This window comes from Schistocerca cancellata, chromosome 11 (assembly GCF_023864275.1).
Source record: "Schistocerca cancellata isolate TAMUIC-IGC-003103 chromosome 11, iqSchCanc2.1, whole genome shotgun sequence".
Classification (NCBI taxonomy): domain Eukaryota; kingdom Metazoa; phylum Arthropoda; class Insecta; order Orthoptera; family Acrididae; genus Schistocerca; species Schistocerca cancellata.
This window is the reverse complement of record NC_064636.1, coordinates 86,139,904-86,164,050: the sequence shown is the minus strand read 5'-3', so window position 1 is coordinate 86,164,050 and position 24,147 is coordinate 86,139,904. Positions and strand designations below refer to the sequence as shown.

Sequence of the window (24,147 nt, the reverse complement as noted above, 5' to 3'; positions counted from 1 at the left end):
AGGCTACTTGTCTAATGTACAGTCTGCTTCAAAAAAAAGTTACCAAATTTCACAGGACTAAGTCTTCTACACAGATGAAGCACAGCTTCTTGAAATAAAGATAACTACTTCCTTTTAGTAATATTGCACTAGAATGAGTTTAGAATGTGCTAATAAAAGTGTGTGGATAATGTCATTGACATTCAAAACAGCTTCCAGTCACCTTGGAGTGAATAAATGCATGTGCTGTATCGTTTTCAAAGGAATCTTATACCTTTCTTCCCATAAAATAGTGACAAATTCAGGTAACAGTGATGGACACGGATAGCAGTCACACACCCTTCTCTCCAAAGTAGACTACAAAGAATCAATAATATTGCGATCTGGTGCCCTCAGTTCCGGGCGCTGCAATCCTGGACGATGTGATCTGTGGCACCTAGGGCCTTATCATCCTGGAACATAGCATCATGACTGAGAAACAAACGTGCCATGAGATGGACCCTACAAACAAAATGGTCACATAATCCCTGGAATTAATGTGACATTGCAGACTAAAGGCCAGCTCACACTGGCCATCAAGTCACGGAACTGTCATGTCGAGGTGTATTCACACAGTCTGTCATGTCACAGCACATCCAAGTCAATTCAAGTCAACTGATCTCAACTCCCATGGCTCTCCTCAAGTTTCTTTTCATGGGAACTGCAATCTTCACGAGATAATTTTCTATGGTTTTTACGAGTGACATAGCTCAACTCCGAAGCGGATCCAGATGCACCGGCACATACGCGAGGGATTAGTGCTGCATTCGTATATTTCTGACTGTGTACAGTAAATACGGAAACTTGAACCACGATAAAGTTATTACTAAATTCATCCAAACAGGGCAAACTCAGTTATTCTTTTCTTGGCTACCAAAGGACAAACACCTGTAGACATCCATCATCAAATGAAGAATGCGAATGTGCATGGGACAGCACATCTGTCGAAAACCACTGTTGTGGAATAGTGCTCAAAGTTGGTGCTTCATAACAACGCATATACCCATATCGCAAATGTCGTACTGTGCATTATCTCAAGTCGGAGACACTCGAACACATGTCCTACTGTCCCGATCTCTTCCCGTGCATTTACCACGCATTCGGTCCCTCAAAAAAGGCCTCAAAGTGTAGATTCCTGTCGGACGAAGATGTACAGAAGGCAGTTACGCACTTCTTCACACAGCAGGACACTGTTTTGTCGAATGGGTACCTTCAACCTAGAGTGTTGGTGGAACGATTGCCTCAGTGCTTGTGGCAGTTTTGTCCAGTGAGCATGCCAACTCTGGACTGCACAGCCTTCAAGCAGAAGCTTTTCGATTGCCCTTTATATTTATGTCTGATGGCCAGCAAATACTGTAACAGTTGAACTGTTTGTTTATTGCCACATGTTATAACACTTCCATCCACTTGGGCAACACAATACCAATTTCTGGCAACACAGTGAACTGCCTTTCAGTGCAACAAATAGTGCGTAACTAATGTCCGGTCTGAGAGAAATTCTTTGGATTGCTCCTTTGAGATTCATAGATTATTAATTAGGAAGATGACAGTTCAACAAAGTTTTTTATAGAAAACTTCCCTTCTGTACATAAAGTCGAGGAACACTCAATGATTTATTGTACAAGAACCAAACTCTGCACAGATATCATACATGTCATTTTGAAGAGAGACCCTGAAAGTATTTTTTTTCATGTATACTGCCACAGTGTAGTTTGGTAATTTGCCGATAGTGCTAGGCGCAAACATGGCAACTTCAGGTACGGAGTGAGCATTGTGTGTGTGTGTGTTGGAGTGTGACAAAAACAAGTGTGCTACAGCTGTTCAATGGATGTTTAGAACTAAGTACGGTAAGAAGCCACCAACAAAGAAGGACATTTACTTCTGATACAACAAATTCATTACTACGGGTTGCTTGTGCCCAGCAAAGAGAAGCAGACGTCCCAGTGTGAGTGCAGTGAAGGCAGAGTGTGTACGAGAGACATTAGTAAGGAGTCCAAAGAAATCGGTGTCTCGTGCTGCTCGTGAACTCTAAATGGCTCCAATGACAGTGTGGAAATTCCTGTGACAGAAGCTGTCTATGAAACCATTCAAATTGGAGCTAGTGGGGAAACTCAATGACGACGGCAAAGACAAGCATTTCGAGTTTTGTTCACAGTTGCAACGACTGAATGAGGATGGTGATGGCATTGTTGATCGCTTAATTATTAATGACAAAGCCACTTTTCACACTAATGGGAAAGTGAACAAGCATAACTGTCGAATCTGGGGTAAAAAGCATCCACAAGAATACATTGAATATGAGTGTGATTCCCCAGAGGTAAATGTTTTTTGTGCCATGTCATGTCTAAAACTGTATGGGCCATTCTTCTTCGCAGAGAGCACTGTCACTGGATATTCCTAACTAGACATGTTGCAGCAATGGCCGATGCCTCAAATGTAATCGGACTCTCCATTGATCTTTCAGCAGGATGGGGCTCCACCCCATTTACATCGTGATGTTTTACCTGAACACGGAGCTGCTGCAATGGTGGATCGGCCGTGCTACAGAAGGGGACAGCTGTTGCTCGAAATGGCCTCCATGATCACCAGATCTCATTCCGTGTTATGTTTTTCTGTGGGGACACATTAAACATCTGGTGTATGTACTGCCTCTACCCTGTGATGTAGCTGAGCTCCGGGAGAGAATACAGGAAGCGACTGCCACAGTCGACGACGCCATGCTGAGACGGGTATGGCAAGGATTCAATTACCGTATTGACGTCTGCCGGGTCACTCATGGTTCTCATATCAAATGTTTGTAAAAAAAACTTTCAGTTTCTCTTAAAAATGCAGTATCTATGACATCTGTACAATATTTAGTTCTTGTACAATAAATTGAAAGTGTTTCTGAGCTTTATGTAAACAATGTCTTTGTCACTACAGGTCTTGTGTAAAATCTGCTTTCAGTCGACCAACCAGTAGATAAAACCTCTGAAATTTGTTGTGATCACGATTAACTGCAACGAGCTACAGTTAATGTATCTGCAGCAAGCAGCACACAGTTCCGTGGTGTACCCTGTACTGATGATAAAGGAAATAAATATCCTGAATGTGTCTGCCATCACTGTAGATATTTTGTGAATAATGCAGCCTGCGTCAATATTTATGTCAGTTTGGCTACTGTCATCATAAGCTCTACAACAGAAATCAAACATAAGAATGAGGTGTTTATTATAAGTTATCAGGCTGCAAAATGTAAATGCAAAATTTTTAAATGTTCAATCATATTTTGGAAATTTTAAAACAATGTTGGTTACAGTATCAATGAAGCGTATGCTCAAGTTGTGTATGAATTGTCAACTCAGCTCAAAAAAATTTTTGAAGATTAAGCACTTGCCTAGAGATGGCACTAGTGTGAGGGCAATGCCTTTACCTTTAGCCCCTTTGCACATCACAATTCAAAAATAACTGTTTTTAAAACTATAAACATTCAAAGCTAACTAACCATAAACCACAAATCAAATGAATAAAGATGCACGTTCAAAAAAAAAACAAACCATGCAGCAACAATGTCATGCAGAGTTCATCAGAATTGAAAAATACCAATTAAATTTGCTTTACAGTCATATATATACAACAGCCACCTAAACTCGGTATTAAATATTTTGGCTCAACATGTAAACAGGTCCATCTCAACTAGCACTTACATATTTTTGAAAAAAATTTTAGGCAAGTCGATCATGAATGGCCCACTTGCTCTGCTGAATGAACTTATTAAAACATTTTTTGTCTTTTAATTTCTCACCTCTTCTAGTCTGAGAATGTGTAACAAATACCTCTCACCTTTAGGTGACAGTAGCCAAATAAATAATACAATAAATGATTTAGGTGACTTTATCCATGAAGTCTTCTGCAACAGCCCCTTCACTAATTTGAAACAGATGTTAATGATGACAAATGTGGCACTATTTCATGAGGCCTGACAATTTCTGTGATTACGACCGAGTTCCTCAGATGAATTATTTGGAGTGAGTTGTTGATGCCCCATCTTGATAATACTAAAAATGAACTGTCCAAACATTGAGCTGAATCAAGCTGTGCAGCTTTTTTATGGTGACAATGAAAACAGTTCTGAGCTTACTCTCACCATCACAGCAGCTTATAACACCACCATCATTAATGATGATCATTTCCTGAACTGAAATTTCTAAGACTGGTTCAATTAGCCACTGCTTTTTCCACTGTGTACGATTGACGGCATTTTTCCACTCTTCTGACATGACTGTCTTAACAGCTTTGTTGGATAAGTGCTTTAACTGCGAGCAAAGTAATTTATTACAATTACTATTGAAAAAATAATCCTCTATTTACCCCATATCAATTCAACCAGGTTGAAATGGCAGTGGCAATGAGCCAGTGTGTTTTGCAAGCTATTTCATAACTGGGAAACGGTGGTTTATGGAGAGACATTAATTCCATAAGCTCAAACATTTTAGGATCACCACTTTCTTCTACATTACAGCACACTGTCACAGTTGGCATCTGTCAGTAAACAACAGAATGATTGGGAATGGAACAACTGTCAATGCTGTAGGCACATAACAAGGAAACTCATTTCTCTTTACTGACCTCATAAAGCAATCCCTTAGCAGAGAGAGGTCTCTGGAACTTTTCAAGCAAAAATTACATTCAGTAAAGTTGCTTTTAACATTATTCAGTATCACACAACAAACAATAGTAATAACAGATGAATTATTAACTAACAGAAACAACCAAACAAAATATCTTAGCATGCAATGAACGATCTCTTAGACAACAAGCTGCCTAAGGCACTATGCCAGTGACAAGTCTGGCAACACTGTTGTTGCCGCAGCCACGACTTGTGGGATCAGCCAAATGCATCGAATGCCTCACCACACCACGCCCGTCATAATTGTTGACCCCAAATTAATTTTGAACAGATTATAACTTTTCTTACCACCCATTTGCCAAATAAGATGTTCTGCTTGCTGGAGAGTAAGAAACAGCTACAGACTATTTAGTGAAACACAATTTGACACTATTTTTTAAAGCTAACAGCGAGCTCAATATTTGGTTTGTCCGTACATGTAATTCCATTTAATATCGCCTTCCAGCCTCTGTAAAAATGAATAGAATGCATGTGTTACCACCTACAAATGTTGACAGGCAGCGCCACAATTTCTTCAGTGTCAGGAAAACTGGCAGGTGGGAAACTGGAGTAGGTACTGGGAAGAAAGTGGCCAGTTGTGAACAATCAAAACATTTGCAAGTTAACTAGAATAATTTAATATTTCTCTTTATGGTAGAAAAAGGAAAAAATGCAGGCGTGTTCAATGGACCACTTGTTTACAATTTTAATACAATATCTATTCAAACTGATTTTAAGATATTTTACTTTTTTAAAATTCCTTTTACAAACTCTCAATCAAACAATCATTCCAGACAAAAGTGTACAGCACCTTTTGTTATAAAAATGTAGCAGGCAGGCAAGAGACTTCCAACACTGTGAAAATTCACACGGGGCGACAGCCGCGAGTTGCCTGTACGAGAGAGCTTCCAGACGAATATGGATAGTCTACGAAGGCTATGGTACATTTCTTGTTGAACCTGATTGTTTAATTGGATGTTACGACACTTTACACTGAAGTATTATAAGATCGGTAAAGAAACCCAGGAGCACGTCTACACAATTTACTGTCAAACATAAAACTTATGTGTACGGAGACATCCAGGTAAGAAAGCTTGGAGGGAACAACATGATATTTAGACACAGATAAAACATTTCCAGATTTGCATTTGAGCAGCAGTACAGAAACAATGTAGATATATCTCAAGATGTGGGCCTCGACAGATTTCCAATTAATTTTCACTCAAATTTTGAATACAATTTTCCAGGTCGCTACACTCTTGCTGCCAGTGTACTCGCTACACAAATATAATTAAAAATAACTGAGGCACATGCGAGTCCTGCCCCACACGTGCGCAGTCAGGTTTCAAACTTTGTTCTTTACTCGTTCAGCTAACAACCACTTTAAGGAAAAGTTGATAAAAATGACATCACAGCCAAGTTCTTACAGCCTCTTACAACATACTTGCAGGGTCTAACAGCCATTACACAAAATTTTACAAAATTCATACTTAAATCCCACCGTCATTCCTCTCACACACTCAGATCACGACACACCTTTTTACCTACGACAGGTCGAGACAGCACCCAACCAGTACACCAAATCAAAATTGTGCAGCAATGGTTTCTCGGTATACAGAATTGAGGAACAAGGTTCCAAGTAAGCTGAAACAAACTGAACAGAGAAAGGATTCTAAGCATATCCGCACACAATTATTTTCAAATATCGGACCCAAACCCTGAGATAACTGTTTCTTTACAAACTGGCTGTCTGGTAAAGCAGACAAACATTCGAGCAATTTCTGAGCAGATAAGCCCGCAAACTGGGGCACGGCAGCAGCTCGCAGACTCCCTGAAGTGTAATGAGGTAGACAGGCAACCTTCCACAAACTGCAGCTCGTGCAAACTAAAGAAAATCAAAGTGCATACGGAGTGCGAAATCTGGAAAATGTGGCACGCAAACTGTGCCCAAATTTCCGTGGAGCTTACAGTTCCACACCTTAAATCAACTGTGCCCAAAGCCTTTTGTCGTCTGCCGTACAGTCCGAGCACGTGTCCTCGGCGGAACTGTCGTGCCGGACGTCAGGCACGAAGCGGACCTCACGTCGGAGAGAAACTGTACACAAACGTATTAGAATATCAGCTGCCCATAAAGTGCCAGAAGATACACGTTTCAGCTCTCAGACCCCACAGCCAGAAAGCATCTCACAGACCGACGACTATCACAGTCAGCGAGCTCCCGCGCCCCGGTCAGCCGGGAATGTGGCCGGAGTCAGCTCGCAAGTATCACATCGAATGGGGCTTCCAAAAAGGCACAACTCGCTTTCCGGCGCGGGTCCGCTCGACCCGAAGAGCAATGGCAGATTCCCCCCCCTTACCAAATGGCCGGTGCGGAATAATCAACGAGAAACAAGAGACCGCAACGGTGGTAAGAGACACGGCGAATTCTGAACTCGCCCTAGTGGCAGCGTCAACACCTCAAAAAATATTTACAGTAAATGCGCCACTCGGGTGAGGCAGAGGGGGCGGGAAGGGAAACTGCAATAGGAAGCCGGGCTTCGAGAAAAATACTGGCACACTTTCGGGCAGCTCCTCGGTTTCGATGACAGACAGTAAACCCACGTGCAGAATTCACGAGATAAGAGTGAAATTTTTTTTTTCTCAGCCAAAAAGGTGAGCTCAGTGACACGTGCATTTCATCTTGTACAGTATTGATGAAATGGGTTCAAACCAGTATTTGCACCCTCCAAGACTTTACTTTTTGTGATCCTGAATATAGGGGAAAAAAAGGGGGGGGGGGGGGGAAATGAAGCACACAGTTGCACTGTTAATACGGAGCTTACATTGTGAGAATTTTTATCACAGGAATCGATAATCGTTACTGTTAGGGTACAAGAATTGTGAGTACTCTGAAGGGAGTGCTCGACACACACAACTGGCAACACCGAATTTTACAATCTAGCCAGCTGGGGGGTGTGAGAGGGCGAACGGGAGCCCCGAGCACTTTAAATGTGTAACTGCACACATCCTCACCTCACAAATGCGATCGTAATGGTAAGATTATGTAACACATTAACAGCGCGTAACTGCATGTGTGCAATCGCTGCACACAATACTCTACGGAGGCTTCACGATAATTTGGGAAACTCGACACAGGGAAAAATTTACTGAAGAAATACATTTTAAGTTTATCGGTACAACTGAAATGCCTTAATTCTGAACTGTAATTACCTGCATATCAAATCCCTGATCTACATAGAATACTAACAGAATTGAGAAAAAGAAACGGCTCATTCTATGGATAATAGCAGTAAATACAAGCATACAAACAGTATTCTGAGTATGGTACATTATGAATACAGCTTTTAAACTTTTGTTGTTTGCGTTACCAATGTGAAAGCATTTGTTTTTCTCCGAGTCTACAATTACAAATTTGATTCACCAAACACTACATTCCCAAACACACTAATATCGTATAATTTTGGAAAATTTTCTATTGCGCTCATAAAACTTGCTCATTTTGATTTGTAGTTCTGGAAGCAACATTAAACAGACAAGATTTCAGAAACAAAATTACATCGATACATTTAAAAATGCCAACAACATAAGAAAAATTTAGTACAGAGGATCAACATCCTTTATTCGTACCAAATAAATTCCAAAGTTTAAAAAAAATTCTAAATGAGGTAATAGAGGAGAGCTTAGTTCTAAAAAGAACCTGATTTACATTCCTGAGTTAGTTTGTACGAACAGCACCTTACAATATTTCTTTTCGTACATCCTTTCCAATTCTTAACATATTTCAGTATGGCACCTCCAAAACCGCTTGAAAAAGAATGAAAAATACACTGGTGGGTGCGAAAAATTCTAAATAACAAAAACTAAAGCAGATGAATTTTTGTTTCCGAAAATTAATTGTTGCCATAATTGCCCTGGCAGTGGAATGACAGACCAGCACAATCACTAACAAGCATAGCAACTACTAGAGTATTACATTTGCATCTGGAGCTATAAATATATTATTTTCCTTCCAACAATGCCCGTGTCAAAAGCCAGTTCGTTATGCCACTGCCAAATTTTTGACCTTAAGTTACATCAGAAAGAGGAGCATATGAAAATTTTCCTTTACAGCAAACAACAAAACACATTTCTCTATTAACTCTTTTATATCTTAAGGAATAAAATCAATCATAAAAAAACGTGCGGGGTACATTGTTTAGTTGAGTGCAAGCAAGCAGTTTTGACATTACATTTTCAAAAGGTAAAGAATTCATTTCAACAAAGTCAAAACTGCATGCTTCTTATGGGGACTTTGCTTTACAATTACAATTAACACATATGTAACGAACCAGTTACAGAATATTTGGAAACAAAAACACTAATTAACTGTACCTCGAGAAAGGCTCTTGTCAACCAAAACATGGTCAAATTCGACAAAGCAGCAACTGAACCAGAATTGCTTTTAGTTACATAATTACTTACATTTCTGTTTGAAAAACTGGATACTGCTTTGTTTCACTTTTACTATCAAGTCATCAAATCAATTTGTACCGAATGTACAGCTCGAGGTAGTGTCAATAGTCGCACCCTACACACTAACTAGTAAGGTACACTGTCTCGAAATATTTTCAGAATAGAGTGGATAACTGAAATAAGTTCACTGAAATCTACACAAAAATACAAAGTGTGCCACAGCAAATTCTGTTCGGGAACATTTTTCGTCTATGGTATTCTTTACTCCAGCTATTGATTACAAAATTATTCCAGCAGAATCTGCCTGCTGTGGAGGCAAAAATATTCTTATTTAAATCTGTACTTATTACCTATGCAAATACCCCACTGACAAAACAACAAAAAGTATATATATATATTTTTTAAAGCGCCCCGTTTGTCACCATCAAAAGCGTGAAAGCTTTCCGAGACGTCTCCGTCATTGTCAATGTAAAACAAGTAATACTTTAGCGAAACTGAAAACGCCGCTCGAAGTAAGACCTACAAATGAAAAGGCTCGCACACAAAGTGGTTTCTCTTCTGCTCGCACCGAGCTGCGGACGGTCAGAAAAGCGTAGCTACTGGCAGGCACCGAGAACATCTCGCATGAGGTACTGAGAGGCATTTTCCAACGGAAAAGCTCACCTGAGTGGTCATTACACAAGAAAACCGTCAACAAACAAAATATTGTTCTGCTACATATATTCAACAACAGTTATAAGCTAAATATATAATCTTAATATATATATTATGTGTATGTGTGTGTATATAGATATATATTATATTCATCCTCATTATATAAGTATACAGAAAAAATAATCTGTCGATTATTGTACACAAATCTGACCGTCCGATTCTACGTACGAGGTGCTGCCCCCAAAACCACTTTACATCTGCGTCTGCGGCAGACAAACGGGATGCTTGTTTCGGAGCATTTAACTATTGTATTATTTTATAACCATTAAAGTGATAACTGCTTAAAAGTTCTTTTGCTTTTCCTTTAACAGCTACGGAATATAAATTGAGGTATAAACCACTGAACCCGTCGCCACTCTAACAGGTGGCACATGGTCTTTGTTAAACATTTTCCACCAGGGGCAAAACAAAGAGGACAGGAACTGAAATGTCAGATGTCGGGAAAAACCTGTCTCGTGTTAACAAATAAAAGAAAAACAGTTGGTGGAAGTAACCGAAAAGCTATCTGAAATGTAGGCAGAAAATGGTTCTCTTTCATACCCTAACAATATTGTTTGGTTCTGTAATGAGCCATGGGTATATAAATGGATAAGGTATAAATGGTTTTTCTTTTAAACTAAGGTACATTCTTCCCCACTGTATTAATATCCTGCAAACAAAGAAAAAGCTTCTATCTCCCTTTTCTCCCCTCCTGTGAAATTCACTTTTAACTATTTATCTATATTAATAATTACTACTATTTTACTTAACCACTGCAGTTTACACATCGGCAATCGATTATAAAGTTCTCATCTCAAAAAAACTTGCAACGGATCAAGAAAAACAAAGAACAACACTATAATTATTTGAGTTAATGGTTTTTATTCTCTTAACTGTGGCAGGGCAAATATGAAAAACTTAATTCCCAGTCTTTTACTGTTTCATATCGCATTGTCGCCTATGAAGTTAGCATTCCCTTTAACTTTTACATTTTTCTTCGGGGGGGCTGGCTATCATTTCATCTTTTTTTGTTTATTTTTTCTTTTTTCCTCAAATATATTTCTGCTTGTGTTTGTGTGTGTGAATGTATTTATGCACAAATGTGTATACATATACTTGTTCCATCTTGTGTTACTATTTTGCAAAGAGTGCAAGGGTACTGTTTTGTTGATGTAGTTTCATTTCAAACATTGTAAATAGTGCCCACCTGCATTAAAACATATGCCCATGCAAAATGCTATTGCAAAATATTTTCAGTAGTCCTAATCTGGGTCAACTTACAGACATGCTGATGCTCAGTGAAAAAGAAAACAAACTCCCCAGCTTCTTACACTGTTCATGAAGCATCATCGGTCAATAACTGCTTTTTCTTTGTTCTAATTGGCTGTCACTTCCAACTGTGGAGGCTCTTAACTTTTGTACAAACTGGAGACTGGCGTAATTTGAAATGCTATATGGGTAGCTGGAGAGGTGCAACTTTTTTGCTACCAGTTACAAATTTTGAGTGCTGCTCCACAAAGGAAACCGAAGTCCATTTATCTCTGCCATCGCGACAATAGTGAAAAGTGGAACTGTCAACTCGCGTTCGTCGCAGACATTTTCCTTCGCGAATTTTGTAATACCGTCACTTTTCTGCAACTGGAGAAGGTTTGTATTTCACTGCGTGAAAGTCCACTGCCATATCTAATTAGGGGAGGGATCGAATTTTCCCGGGAAAGTATTAGTCGGATGCCAGAAGCCAGTTTTGTCTTTCGTGAACTGTTGAGGCAGTAGTGAATACGAGACAAATGAAGTATTAACGACAGAGCACTAATTTGACACTGCTACGCTGCACAAATGATTTAGTAAAGACGAGTCATTTGCTAATAAACAGCTTTTGCTTTTCCATTCACTCTCCATTTTCCCTTCCGCACACAGTCCAAAAAATTCGGACAATGCCGGCAATTTTTTTATTTAATAATTATTATATTAAAAAATCTAACAAAATTTTTATCCAACAATGTATCAAAAATAAAGACTTTGTTTTAAATAACTTTCAGTTTTTTTATAAATGAAAAAGAAATTAAGATCACAATATATTATCACAAATTGTGACCATTATTCTGTCTAAAATGTCATTACTTTTTCATTTTTGTACTAATGAAAGGTGACGCAGGTCACATTCCCACCTCCACTTTGAAGTCTGACCTTCCTCATTTAATTCTCTCTACACCTGTCATTATCCACGTCTCCGTCCGTCGAAAGCATTTCTCCTCCCCCACAACACGCCTCACATTCGGAAGGAGAAACGTGCGTGTCGCCAATAGTGGGTCAAAAGTGTGTGCGCACAAAGCCACCCCTTTTTTTTTTAAAGTCCTGTTCGTATAAAAAGTTGAATATGTAAAAAAGAATCTAAGGAAACTAAAAGATTTAAAGTCTCGTCGGGACCGACAGATTACATTTGCCGCGACCGGAATGACTCTGAGGTATACTTTTCCTCCGCGTCTGACAGTCCTCGGTCCCAGAGGTACAAAATGCCACAGAGCAAAAAATGTCCGAGGCTCCAACGTAGTGAGAAAAACTCTCGTTTCCCTCTAATGCCACAATGGAAATATAACACGGTACCATATACAAAGTAAGGCAGACAGTGGAATTTTAAATCTTCCTAATTTATTTTCCAAATATTGAAAAGGAAGATCGACGGACCAAAGGCAACTAAACCCTGGCGAAGCTTCACCTCCAGATGAAGAAATAGGTCTGTACATCAATTCCAGACTGTCACGGGACACAGAAACACACATCCCGAACACAACAGGAGCGGTTGGCAAAGCACGATTTTGTGACTGGGATAAATTGGTAAAGCCGTAGAGGATGGTTCGAGAGGTGGCACGCCACTGTATATTACCTTTGAGCCCCAAGTCCCATCCTTCCCGTTTCCACTCTCCATTTACCTCGAAGAACAACAGGTAACAGGTAAGCAACATTACCTAACTAAGTCTGCACTCCGGGTCAGGTAGCCGTCCGAGACCGGTGGCGCCACGAAATACAAATATTTAACAGTGAACGTAGCACGCGTCCGCCGACACGGAAGGGCAACCGGGCCCGGAGTGCAACCGAGCCGAAACATCACGATTCGGTCTGGCAGGGAGAACCCTGCCACAAAAAGGAGTAAAAGAAAACTGCATCAGACGGCCACACCGCCCACTCGACGCGAGGTAAATTGGCAGACGGCGGAGTGGACACCCGGGTCGGACCGGATGGGAAACGGACAGACAGAACGCACTCTCCTGCGGACGGCACCACCCGCACTCCCACTGTAATGTTAACAGGTGCTGACGTCACACTCCTTAAATCACTAATTCAGTTTCAGGAACTCGGGTCGCCGCCACGCCCCCGTGGCGACTCAAAGTCCGTACCCCTCGCACGTCCTCTCCCTCTCCACAGTCGTCGTCGTCTCGTCTTTCTTTGGTATATCACAACACACGTACACAGTCACACGCTGCCTGTCGGCGCGTCCGCGTACATCCCGTCGCTGAGGTATATACGTTGTATCCCCGCCGCCGGCCGACCCCCCCTGGCGACAGCCCGACCCCCCGCCCACGTGGCCCCCGAGGCCGGGGCCGCCACTACTGCTGCTGCTGTTGTTGCTGCTGCTGCGGGGGAGGCTGCTGCTGTTGTTGCTGCTGCTGTGGCGGGGGTGGCGGCCCGTCGCGGCGCTGCCCACCCGGACCCCCGCCCCTCGGGGGCATGCCGCCGCCTCGGGGCTTGCCGCCGGGTACCAGTGGTTGGGCCTGCATCACCATCGCCCGGATGCGGCGCTGAGCCGACTGAAAAAAAGGTGCACGTTAGTGGTGTGGAGGAGGGTAGCACTGCTACACACCTTTTGTTCTTTAATTTTTAATGACTTGTCATCTTGTCAAATGAAAACTGTGACCTTATAAATGTTTATATAAAAATTTACACCAATATCACCGCATTACTACAGTACTCACACCTCCAAATGTGACGAAGAATCCTTAAACAATTCAATTGGGATACGTAAATTCGAGCTATAACATCACAATATGATATAAAATACGAAATATACCTGAAGTCATTAAGCAGTGTGAGAAAAAGTTTCTCAATGTTCGATGTATGTATAATTCAATTTCACGTATTGTGATGCATCTATTTGTATATTAATCATGACAACCGAAGATGGGGAAACTGCGAGAAACAGTAATGTGAATACCACAGCTATTAAACAACCTCGATATAAAAATAATTATACACTTTTTCGTACTGACTAAAGACAGTGGCAACGTCCATTGCCACGAAGTTCACAGAGCAAAATAAATGACTTATTCCCTTCTTATGTATTTACCCACTAAGCTGCACATACTGTTTTTATGTTGAATTTCTATCGATCCCGAAGCCTTGTAGTCTCACACAAGAACTTTCGTGCCTAACAGCGCAGGAATTGACGAGTCTGCAACACACCCAGCTGCTCAGAAATATGGGACCACTTTAATTGATAATTATTCCACGAAATACAACTTGTACACGAAAAACCAGCGTACGGTGGTAACAATTTTATAGTTTATGAACACTGGTTACAAATGTTGAACTTGATCCCTGAACAACAAATAAATATAAGGTAGCCAAACTTGTCCCGTATAATCGATACCACCAGTCGTGCAGTTCTGCAGGTCGGCCAGCGGTGTCTGTGGAAGCAGGCCAACTTCACGAGAAAAAGTCAGATGGTGCGATTTTGCAAGATCTCGGCAGCTGGGATGTAAGGGCCTAGCTTCTCTTCAAAAATGCACAGATGTTGAGGTGCTGATTGGGCAAAGCCCTGTGCTGTCAAAAAATGAAATCTTTCGAGTCTTTGGTATGTTGAGCAAATAGGTGCTGAACAGTTGAAAGAAAACGCGAGCCTGATTTCAAATGGGTACCCCACTCTCTCAATTTTGGAGTATCGCCGTGCGGTGTGGGATCCACATCGGATGGGACCAACAGATGACATCAATGAAGTACAAAGAAAGGCAGCTTGTTTCATTTTATCGCGAAGTAGGAGAAAAAGTGCCACAGACACGATACACAAATTGGAGTGGCAACCATTAAAACAAAGGCATTTTTCGTTGCGACTGGATCTTCACGAAATTACGATGACCACTTTTCTCCTCCGATTGCAAAAACATTCTGTCGGCACCCACCTACATAGGGAGAAATGTGTATCACAATAAAATAAGAGACATCAGGGCTCGCACAGAAAAACTTAACATGCTCATTTTTCCCATGTGCCATTCGATAGTTGAACAGTAGAGAGAGAGCTCGAAGATGGTTCACTGAACCCTCTGTCAGGCACTTTATTGTGAACGGCAGAGTAATCACGTAGATGTAGATGTGAGAAACAGAGTTATAAACAGAATGGCGTCCGCATTAAAGTTGGCGTCTCACTACTTCTGAACTCGAGAATGGAATGCGGCAAAACGTTTAGTGCACGGTAGCTACCTTACTGTCACAAACTGGCTATATGTCGACGTGAGCCCTCTAGCGGGGGTTTACACAACTGTCAGTGCTCTGGTGCAGGTAACTGAAACATCAGCTCCTCTTCTATTCCACTATGTGCAGCTTAGGCAGTGTTCCAGATCTTTAGTACAGGTTAGGAAGTTCATTAGGCAACACACTACAGTACTTTTTATGAGTTTCATAAAAATAAGTGACCTGTGTGCAGTTCCTAAACTAAATTCTATTATTTTCAATCTGTCCAGCAACTTTTACTCAAATTAACACCACACAACTAAATCATTCAGAATTCTAACATACAGTTCCAGTGTAAACTTTCAAGTGCAGCAGAATTACCGCAGACTGGACAAAATAAAGCCTATCGTCTGAGTTAACTATCACTAAAACTAAAAGACAACATGACAGATTAATTTGCGAGCGAAAGCACAGACCTTGAAACAAGACTGAATCAGTTTGCTGTCTTATTTTTCACGGATTATATTAATGCCATTCTTTCCATTTCTGTATCTACTTTTGGACTGCAACTGCACAGTAAATACCGTAATTACTTCACAACAGTATTAGGCAAAGGACAGACTGATACTCACCATAAAGACGACACGGTAAGTTTCAGACACGCACAACTGAAAGACGTGTCGCACACTGAGCTTTCGGCAAACGGCTTCTTCGGGAAAGAAAGAACAAACGTGCATTACACGAACGTGCACACCTCAGACGTACACGCTCACTGGTCGGAGCTAGCAGTCGTGTGCACGAGGTGTGCTCGCTTGTGTGAATGCGTGTTTTCTGAAGAAGGCTTCGTCTGGAAGCTCAATATCTAACAGTCTTTTCGTTGTGCCTGTCTTCACAATGAAAGCAATCTATCCTTTTCATAATACTATCAACATTTGAACCTGGACTTTCCATTGCTAGTATTACTTCACATAATGTTTTCCCAACTTGTATCATTCAGACAGTTATTCAGAGGTTCTGCCGATTCCTACAATTTAGTTCGCTTCGTTATGAAATTTTTATTTTACAGAACTTTTTTCCTTCTTCTTCAGAGTACTACACTCACTAAAAACAACCCCACTAAGAAACTTTTGTCGGAACATTTCCCTGTATCGAGTTAAAGAGCTAAGTTTCCTGGTCATAGATATCAGTTTCTTCTTAATATGCAATAATTTGGAAGTTATTTTAATTTTAAATTATAACTTCATATACAGGCTGTTAAAGAAAAAATTATTCAATATTTCAGGGGATGATTGTGTGCATCAAAACAAGAAAACAGTGTCTTATAACCATGGGTCCAACAAAGCACACAGTCTGAAATAGGACCACTTGTTCACGTGAAGTGCTCAACATGTCTATTTCTCTCAATGTATGCTTCTTCCCATTGGCGTAAGGTCTCTCACGCTCTTTGAAATTGCCCTGGTCTGTTCTGAATGTGCCGAGATGCACAGAAGACACAATTGTGTAGTGTCTGCATACCATTTATTGGAGTGGCACTGACCAACTGCTTCACGCGTCCTAATCAGAAGTCTAGTGGATTAAGGTCCGGGGAACAAGCAGGCCGAGGTATGGGACCTCCGTGGCCAATCCACCAGTTTTCAAATTTCCTCATCAGGTGCCGAAGTACAATGCAGAGAAAATGTAATGGTGTGCCATCACGCATGAACCACATCTGTAGTCTGTCTCGACATGCCACATCCTCCAGCAAGATAGGCAGTGCATTCTTCAGAAGTGCTGATAATGAGCCCTTGTTGATCTCTGTGGTAGCAGACATGGCCCTAGTAATCTGTCACCAAGAATGCCTATCCGTACACTGATTGAGAACTGATCCTGATGCCTCGTTTCGTGAACTGTTTGGGGATTGTCATTGGCCCACACATGCTATTACGGAAATTTATAATGCCACCTTGTGTTAATTCTGCCTCATCAGTAAATAAAATCTTGGAGGCAAATTGTGTATCTGCACCACAGTGACACAAGAACCATTGGCAAAACTGCACCCTGGCAGGGCGGTCTTGTGTCCTAAAGGCCTGGACATACTGAACACAGTACAGATATAATAACTGCTCACGAAGTACTTCCCAGATCAGAAGATGACGAAAACCTTCAGCTGATTAGCTTAACAGACGGTATTTTGCATGCTGGATATTGTCGCACACTGGTTTCAAGATTGTTGCCCACTGCACCTAGAACACACTCCTCCATTTCAGGCATGCAAACTGAACAAGGCCTCCCACTGTCTACTTTGTTGGGTGCTATGGAACCTGTTTCCCCAAGATGCTGGAACAATCAGCTGATTAGCTTAACAGATGGTATTTTGCATGCTGGATATCATTCAGTGTACAGGTTACGAGCTCTCAAACTCCATCTGTTAAACCGCAGCCGTAAACCGTGTCTGCCATTTCCCTAGTGGAATAAAAGGCCACCATTACTAAGTCATCTCAGAGTATCAGCAAGAGAGAAAACATGTTGTAATGTACCACAAAAATCGCAAAAACATGCACTTTAAACGTGAGCTGTAAGTAGGCCGAACATCACGGTACACAGCCGGAGTTAGTAGAAATCTATGAGAACGAACATATGTAACTATACTATAGTACAATCGCACAACATAAACAGAACAATGCACTGAAGGCCACAGAGCAGACTAATGTTTACATCAATATTGCACAACAGGATCCCAGCACGCTAAGCCTCGGTAAGACATTGAGCTCCAATGCACCAAAGGCGTTCGGTATCTGCAACCACATGTTCGTGATGCCTTCCTACCTCGCAATATTCCATGCCAGGGGTTGAAATTAACATTAATTATCAGGGAGACATCTGCAGTAGGACAAGCAATGCAGTGACATGGATGACATCACAAGAGCACTTCCTATGGACATGCGTTCATACGGCATATGTCATAGTGCATGCTTTGTAGGGTCCTAAGACATTTCTATCTCGTTTTGATGAGTATTATCATCCCCAGAAATATTGGATGATTTTTAACACCCTGTATAATGCAATAATGACGACTGATACATTCCACTCCAAAAGAATAGGGCCTAAATAATATTTAACAAGGCATACGAATTATCAAGGCGTAGAAGAACACACCTCAATCACATTGTCGTGTTATACACTATGAGATACTGATTCCAATATGAACAGGCTCCAATTTGAGACACTTTATAGAACTCTAAAACACAGTAAGATGAGAGTTTTTATTGTTAGTACCAGCAAGTAACGTTCGGTACTTGGCACTTTCCACAATTTGTTAAGATTAGGTCAAAGCTTTCCGTTAGAGTTCTGCGTAACAATCTTGTGAAGCCTAATTAATATTTTTATTTCAGCATGTTAGGGTTAGGACAAACAACCTATGCATTTATTACTGAATAAATGATTTTTCTGAACCACACCATTATCACAAACAATGAAATTTATTGACACAGTGAAATTCCAGCAGTAACATTAGAAACTGCCACTAGTAAGTTTTGACGGGCATTCCTAACCTGAGTGATTCAAATATCTAAGTAACAGAATGTTACATAACTGAGGGCATGGTCATGTGTGCGTGGTTGTTACATCGCTGTCTGGACGGTGGACAGTTGTCATACTTGGCAGCAGAGAATGGTCAACAGTTGTATTGATGCCAACCGGCTGACAGCCCGTGATGTCTTGCAGTGTTGTTTTAGGCCAATTTTAATGCCCCCACTACCTATTCTATGGCACTATTTCCAGATAGAAATACAGCCGTCTCTGTTCACTTCTGGAAGTCTTGTTGATTCATTTTATGTAACGTAACGTCAATAAAAGAATTATTTTAGAAGTTTAATATGTGGAGTGTCACATTAGATTTTCACAACAATTTTTGTATACTAAATTTTGACTAACAGGGGATTTAATGAATGTTACTAATATGGATTATGTAATTTTTAGGGACAATATACAGTAATTCCACACTGCTCCACTATAGAATGAAAAACTGTAACTGAAGTGGCTTCACAACTGTTTGCAATGAAGTCACTAACTGTGGGGAGCCAAAGCTTACGAAGAATATTCAAATTGTAAAGACAGTTTGTGGAAACTGAAATTATTCCCTTGTGTGCGATGTAAGCATTTTGTGCTGTGAAATGCCATCAGTAATGTTTAATGAATTACATAGTATTTTACCTACTATTATTCTGAGTCAATGGGTGCTACAGTACACAATTTGCATCACTAGCATGAGAATGAATAGGAAAGCCACTTTTTTCCACTGAACAGCTGTCATATAGTGATTGTAGCAGCTGATCTACAAACATTACTGAACTTATTCATTCAGAGCCAACACACTGGGTCTCTTAAGTTTCTAATGATGAATTTTTAGTATGTGCTTTGGTGGCTAATTGGTATAGCGTCTAACTGTCAACAGGGCTCTGGTTCCGTCTTCCATCAGTTCACTTTTCGTAGTTCACTGTTACACATTACTACTACCCTGAAACTAGAAAATATAGATGTTTCATTTTCAAATATCAGCAACAGTGAAATTGTTTTTCTGATTATGTTTTAGCTCTCCTAACTATCAGTGCAGAAATATGTTTTCAGTATTTCTCCAATGTAAAGATTTTTGAGCACAATGAGTTATACAAAATACATTGATGTTCAAAATTAAAGCAACAAATGGGAATTTTGTAAGGCTTCATTCATTTTGCCACAAAACAGTGTAAACACGTGATAGTGAAGTACAAACAATGTAAAGAATACATAACATAATCAACTGCAACATGAATGATGATGATAGCTTTTCCCCCAACAAACGAATTTGCACAAACATTCTGACAACTGGTTAATGTGCTCAATATAGGATGTGACTGCCTTTGGTACTAATACAGGCCTAACAACAGGACCTGCTGTGAATGATGTCACCAATCTCGTATTGAGGCAATAGCGCGCTTTCTTCCAGCATTATATGTCATCGACACAAAGTCTGGGCCCACAGCACCGGTTACAACCGCGCACGAGGTCCCAAGATTTCTTCGCGGTACACGACAGCAGTGCAAGCTTGCCGATTCACCTGTACAATTTCACGAAGAGGTGTGAGTGGTCAACATAATCCCTGTCCACACCATTAGGAATCCTCCTCAATATCAGTCTCTTTCCACGACGTTTGGGAACCAAAATCGTGTTCCACGTGCTCTCCAGATGCAAATGCATTGAGAATCCCTCTCCAGATCAAACTGGGACTCTTCTGTGAAAAGAACACTGGCCCAATGTTCGATCATCCGTGTAGCATATTGACAGCTCCGCTCTAGACATTCCCCTCTGTGAAGATTCCAGAGGTAAACAGACAGCAGATCCTCAACAATGAAGGCCACTCTGCTGAAGGTACAACATTTGCCTCGAGACAACGTGTCCAGGGGATGCTTCAAGGTCAGATGCAGGTTGCAGTAAGGCAGTACCTTCTTACCCTTACAGCCAAATAATGATCCACTCTTCCAGATGTCACATACGGCGGGCCCTGTCCTGGTCTCCGGGATACAGTTTCAGTCTCTATAAACTTTCACCTCACCCGAGAAACAGAAGGATTCACATTAAGCCATCGGGTCACACCAGTTTGTGACTCCTGCTTCAATTCTTCCCATGGCCCTCCATAGCAGAGAGCCCGGTAGGCGTCTTCTCTGTGCCATACTGCACTGTCTGAGACTGTATACATCACGATTGTGGATGTCTTACTGCTCTGCAAACGATAGGCAACCTGACATCACTGCTGGCACGGTTGTCCATTGATCAAAATGACATCATCTGTGCAGAACACAATCTTGACAAAATCTGACAGTTTGTACGATTATATCATGAATTAGACACAGGATGAAAATAGGAGTTTGCTGCTATAATTTTGGAAACCAGTGAACATTATGTGGAGACAAAAACTATATTCAGAGATTTGATCAAACTAACTTCTACGATGAATATCCCTACAGGAAAAACTAAAATTGTTTAAATAAAACAAATCAAACTATACGTGCAGAATGTCGAGAAAGCTGTAAAAATTGGTGTATGTCTGACACATACACTACTTCACATGTCACTGTTCAGTATACTTCGCATTAAATGTGTAGCCACACAAGAATGGTGTTCGCTTTAGCTACATACCAAACAACACTAAGTACTACTTTGGTGCCGCTTATCAGATCAGTGTCTCGTTATACTCACTATTTCAAATTTGTACACCTTACACACAGTCTGGAAAAATCTCGGTGGCCACCCGATGACTGCCCACCCTCTCCCTATACAGACTCTGTAATGACGACAAACCACAGGGTAAGTGGATTCGTTTTTCAGTGTTACGACTTGCCGCAAAAGCACAGCAGTATACACGAACATTTTTTTCTACCACTTTACTGAGAAATTTGTTACCGTGCGACAATGAGTCCTCTAGCTGCTGCCGCCAAGTTAGTTTGTTGTCCTTGATCACTAACCTGGTGCTGCGAGTTCTAGGTGTACTTGCTACTACCGAACCCCCAACTACTGCAATGTACCAAGACGGAACTACGCAATTAGAACAAATGGTGTGTACCTTTGTGTGTTACATTTGCAACACCTGTCTGTCTGACAAGGTCAGTGCCCTATATGCCTAGCTAGTTGGTTGCAGCCAGACAAGGTAGTCACCACACAGTACGTTTACTTAATCGGCTCCTCAGTATGCAAGCTCCCAATACCTCACATCAGAGAAACCCCACAATACTGGTGGAGAGGGTTATTTTATGCACACATTTCAAAAATATTGCAATCTAGTCATGCACTTTATATCTTAAAATTTTGAAAAATGTTTATTTTTAATGAAGTTTCTATCAAATTCCTTAAGTGTGAAATTTTTCAGTTAAACTTAACCCAAATTTTTTTGTCTTGTTAGTAGATGTGACCTTTTACAATGATATCGTATTCAACAGGTTCTGGTTTAGGACCCTACTTCAAGTCCATCTCTCTGAAACGTATGCTGTGAGTAAAAAAAATTAACAATGGCTAATGTAATTAGCGTTTTTTTAAATTTTTTTCTGCAGTGGTCACGAAGGCACCCTCGGTACTACATGTTACTGAAAGTGCGTTAGTATTGCTAAGTGTGTGCTAAAAGGTATTTTCACATTCTGTATTCTATTTGTACACCAGACGTAACAGTATGTTGTTAACTCTTTCACTGCTGTGGGTGTACATAAACAATCCCTCAGGTGCTGTGGACACACATACATGCACTGCTTGTATTTCCCCGTGTGTTACGAATGTCTGTACACATACCGAGCTGTCGACTCGTGAACGAAAAGTTTTGAGTGTTTATGATACAATATGTGTACTCACTGTGTGCTATCATTTGCAAAAGAACCTCGTTTATGAGCTACAATTGTTACAACCGCACAATACGCTATAAATGGAATAAGATATCCTTCTGCTCTCAATTCTAAATAAAAGTTCGACATCTTACCTACATTTCATTCACTGCAATGTGCAATCGGTGAGGTGTAGTGGAAACTACATTACCACATGCCAATATGAGATTATTATTATTATTATTATTATTATTATTATTATTATTTACATTGTATGGCCTTCATTGGACCACTCTAGCCAACTTTATACAAAGTATTTTCGTCAGCCCAGTACTTCTTCATTCTATTGGCTTAACTACCTTCAGAAGTCAACCACGGAAAGGTCTTTTAGGAAAAAATTTGCACCGTCCTGTCCAAGAACGCAGGAGAAGGATACATCAGATATGGTGGGTAGCCACCTAGAAGGCGTCAATGAGTTGGAGCATTGACAATCGTCCACTCTTATGAGAAAGGGTGATTTCAGATGAAGAAAGAAGGATGATAGCTGAGAGAATATTACAAATGACTGAAGTGATTTCATAAATTCACAGTAGCTACATTGACGTGTCACAAAACACTCGTATAGCAAAACACACAAAATTTTGTACTGTTGCAGCCACACTACATATTTCTGCCACAAGAGCACAGCAGTGAGGAGATAGTGAGACAGCAACAGGCAACGACGAATCTTATACTGTGCTCAAAATTTATTCACATAATTCTGCCATAACAGAGCGATGATTTTTTCAGAAAGAACATCTGGCAATTGTACACACAGCTTAAAACTTCGTAATGCCTACGAGGGGAAGTCGACAGGTAAGCTTGCAGTGAGTGAAGAAATGGGTACAGCTTTCTGTACTTGTACCAATAAGACGTAATCTGGTTCATTAACAGATCGTATTTACACTGCACATACTGGCTATTTAGTCAAATGTTACACGACGGTTGAGGCACATGACAATTTCTCGAAAATGACAGTGAAAATTAGCTAATAGCACACACGTTAAATACGTTACAGCCCACAATGACATTTTCTCCCTCAAAATGTACCGAGGCCAAATTCAGAACGGCCAGTACCTGGACCGAGAAGAAGGGCCCGATGATGTGGACGGAGATCTCGTCGTCCGGGCCGGGTGGCGCGCCGCCGCCGCCCTGCTGCTCCGGCAGCTTCACCACTGAGCCGGTGACGCGCTGCAGCTCACGCACGTTCTGCCCGCCCTTGCCGATGATGCGCCCCACGTGACCCGCCGGCACCAGCAGTTCCACCGTCAGCCGCACGTCGTCCGTGCCCGCCACGAAGCCCTCCTCGCGCATCTTCTCGAAGATGAGGTACTGCGCCTGAGGGACATGAGTGGGAAAAGTGGTCAGACGTCCGGACAGACTCGGGACTAAAATTCTGTCCGGTAACCCCGAGAGATAAATCGACAGAGTTAAGTCCGGCAATTTGCAGTGTTACAAATGTGCGAACGATAAATGTTACACACTCTTATCGACTGCGGAAAACAATCCACTATGTCGATAAGTAAATCGATC

At 41.1% G+C, this 24,147-nt stretch overlaps 1 protein-coding gene across 1 annotated transcript in view; it reads right to left on the bottom strand.

Moving 5' to 3' along the window:
- Nucleotides 1–5,288: 5,288 nt before the first annotated feature.
- The window catches only part of LOC126108650 (insulin-like growth factor 2 mRNA-binding protein 1), an 824,356-nt gene continuing 805,497 nt past the window's right edge, over nt 5,289–24,147 (bottom strand). Inside the window, 2 exon segments of the mRNA XM_049913959.1 lie at nt 5,289–13,617; nt 23,692–23,952. Of these exon segments, the coding sequence (XP_049769916.1) occupies nt 13,417–13,617; nt 23,692–23,952 (462 nt within the window). The 3' untranslated portion in view covers nt 5,289–13,416.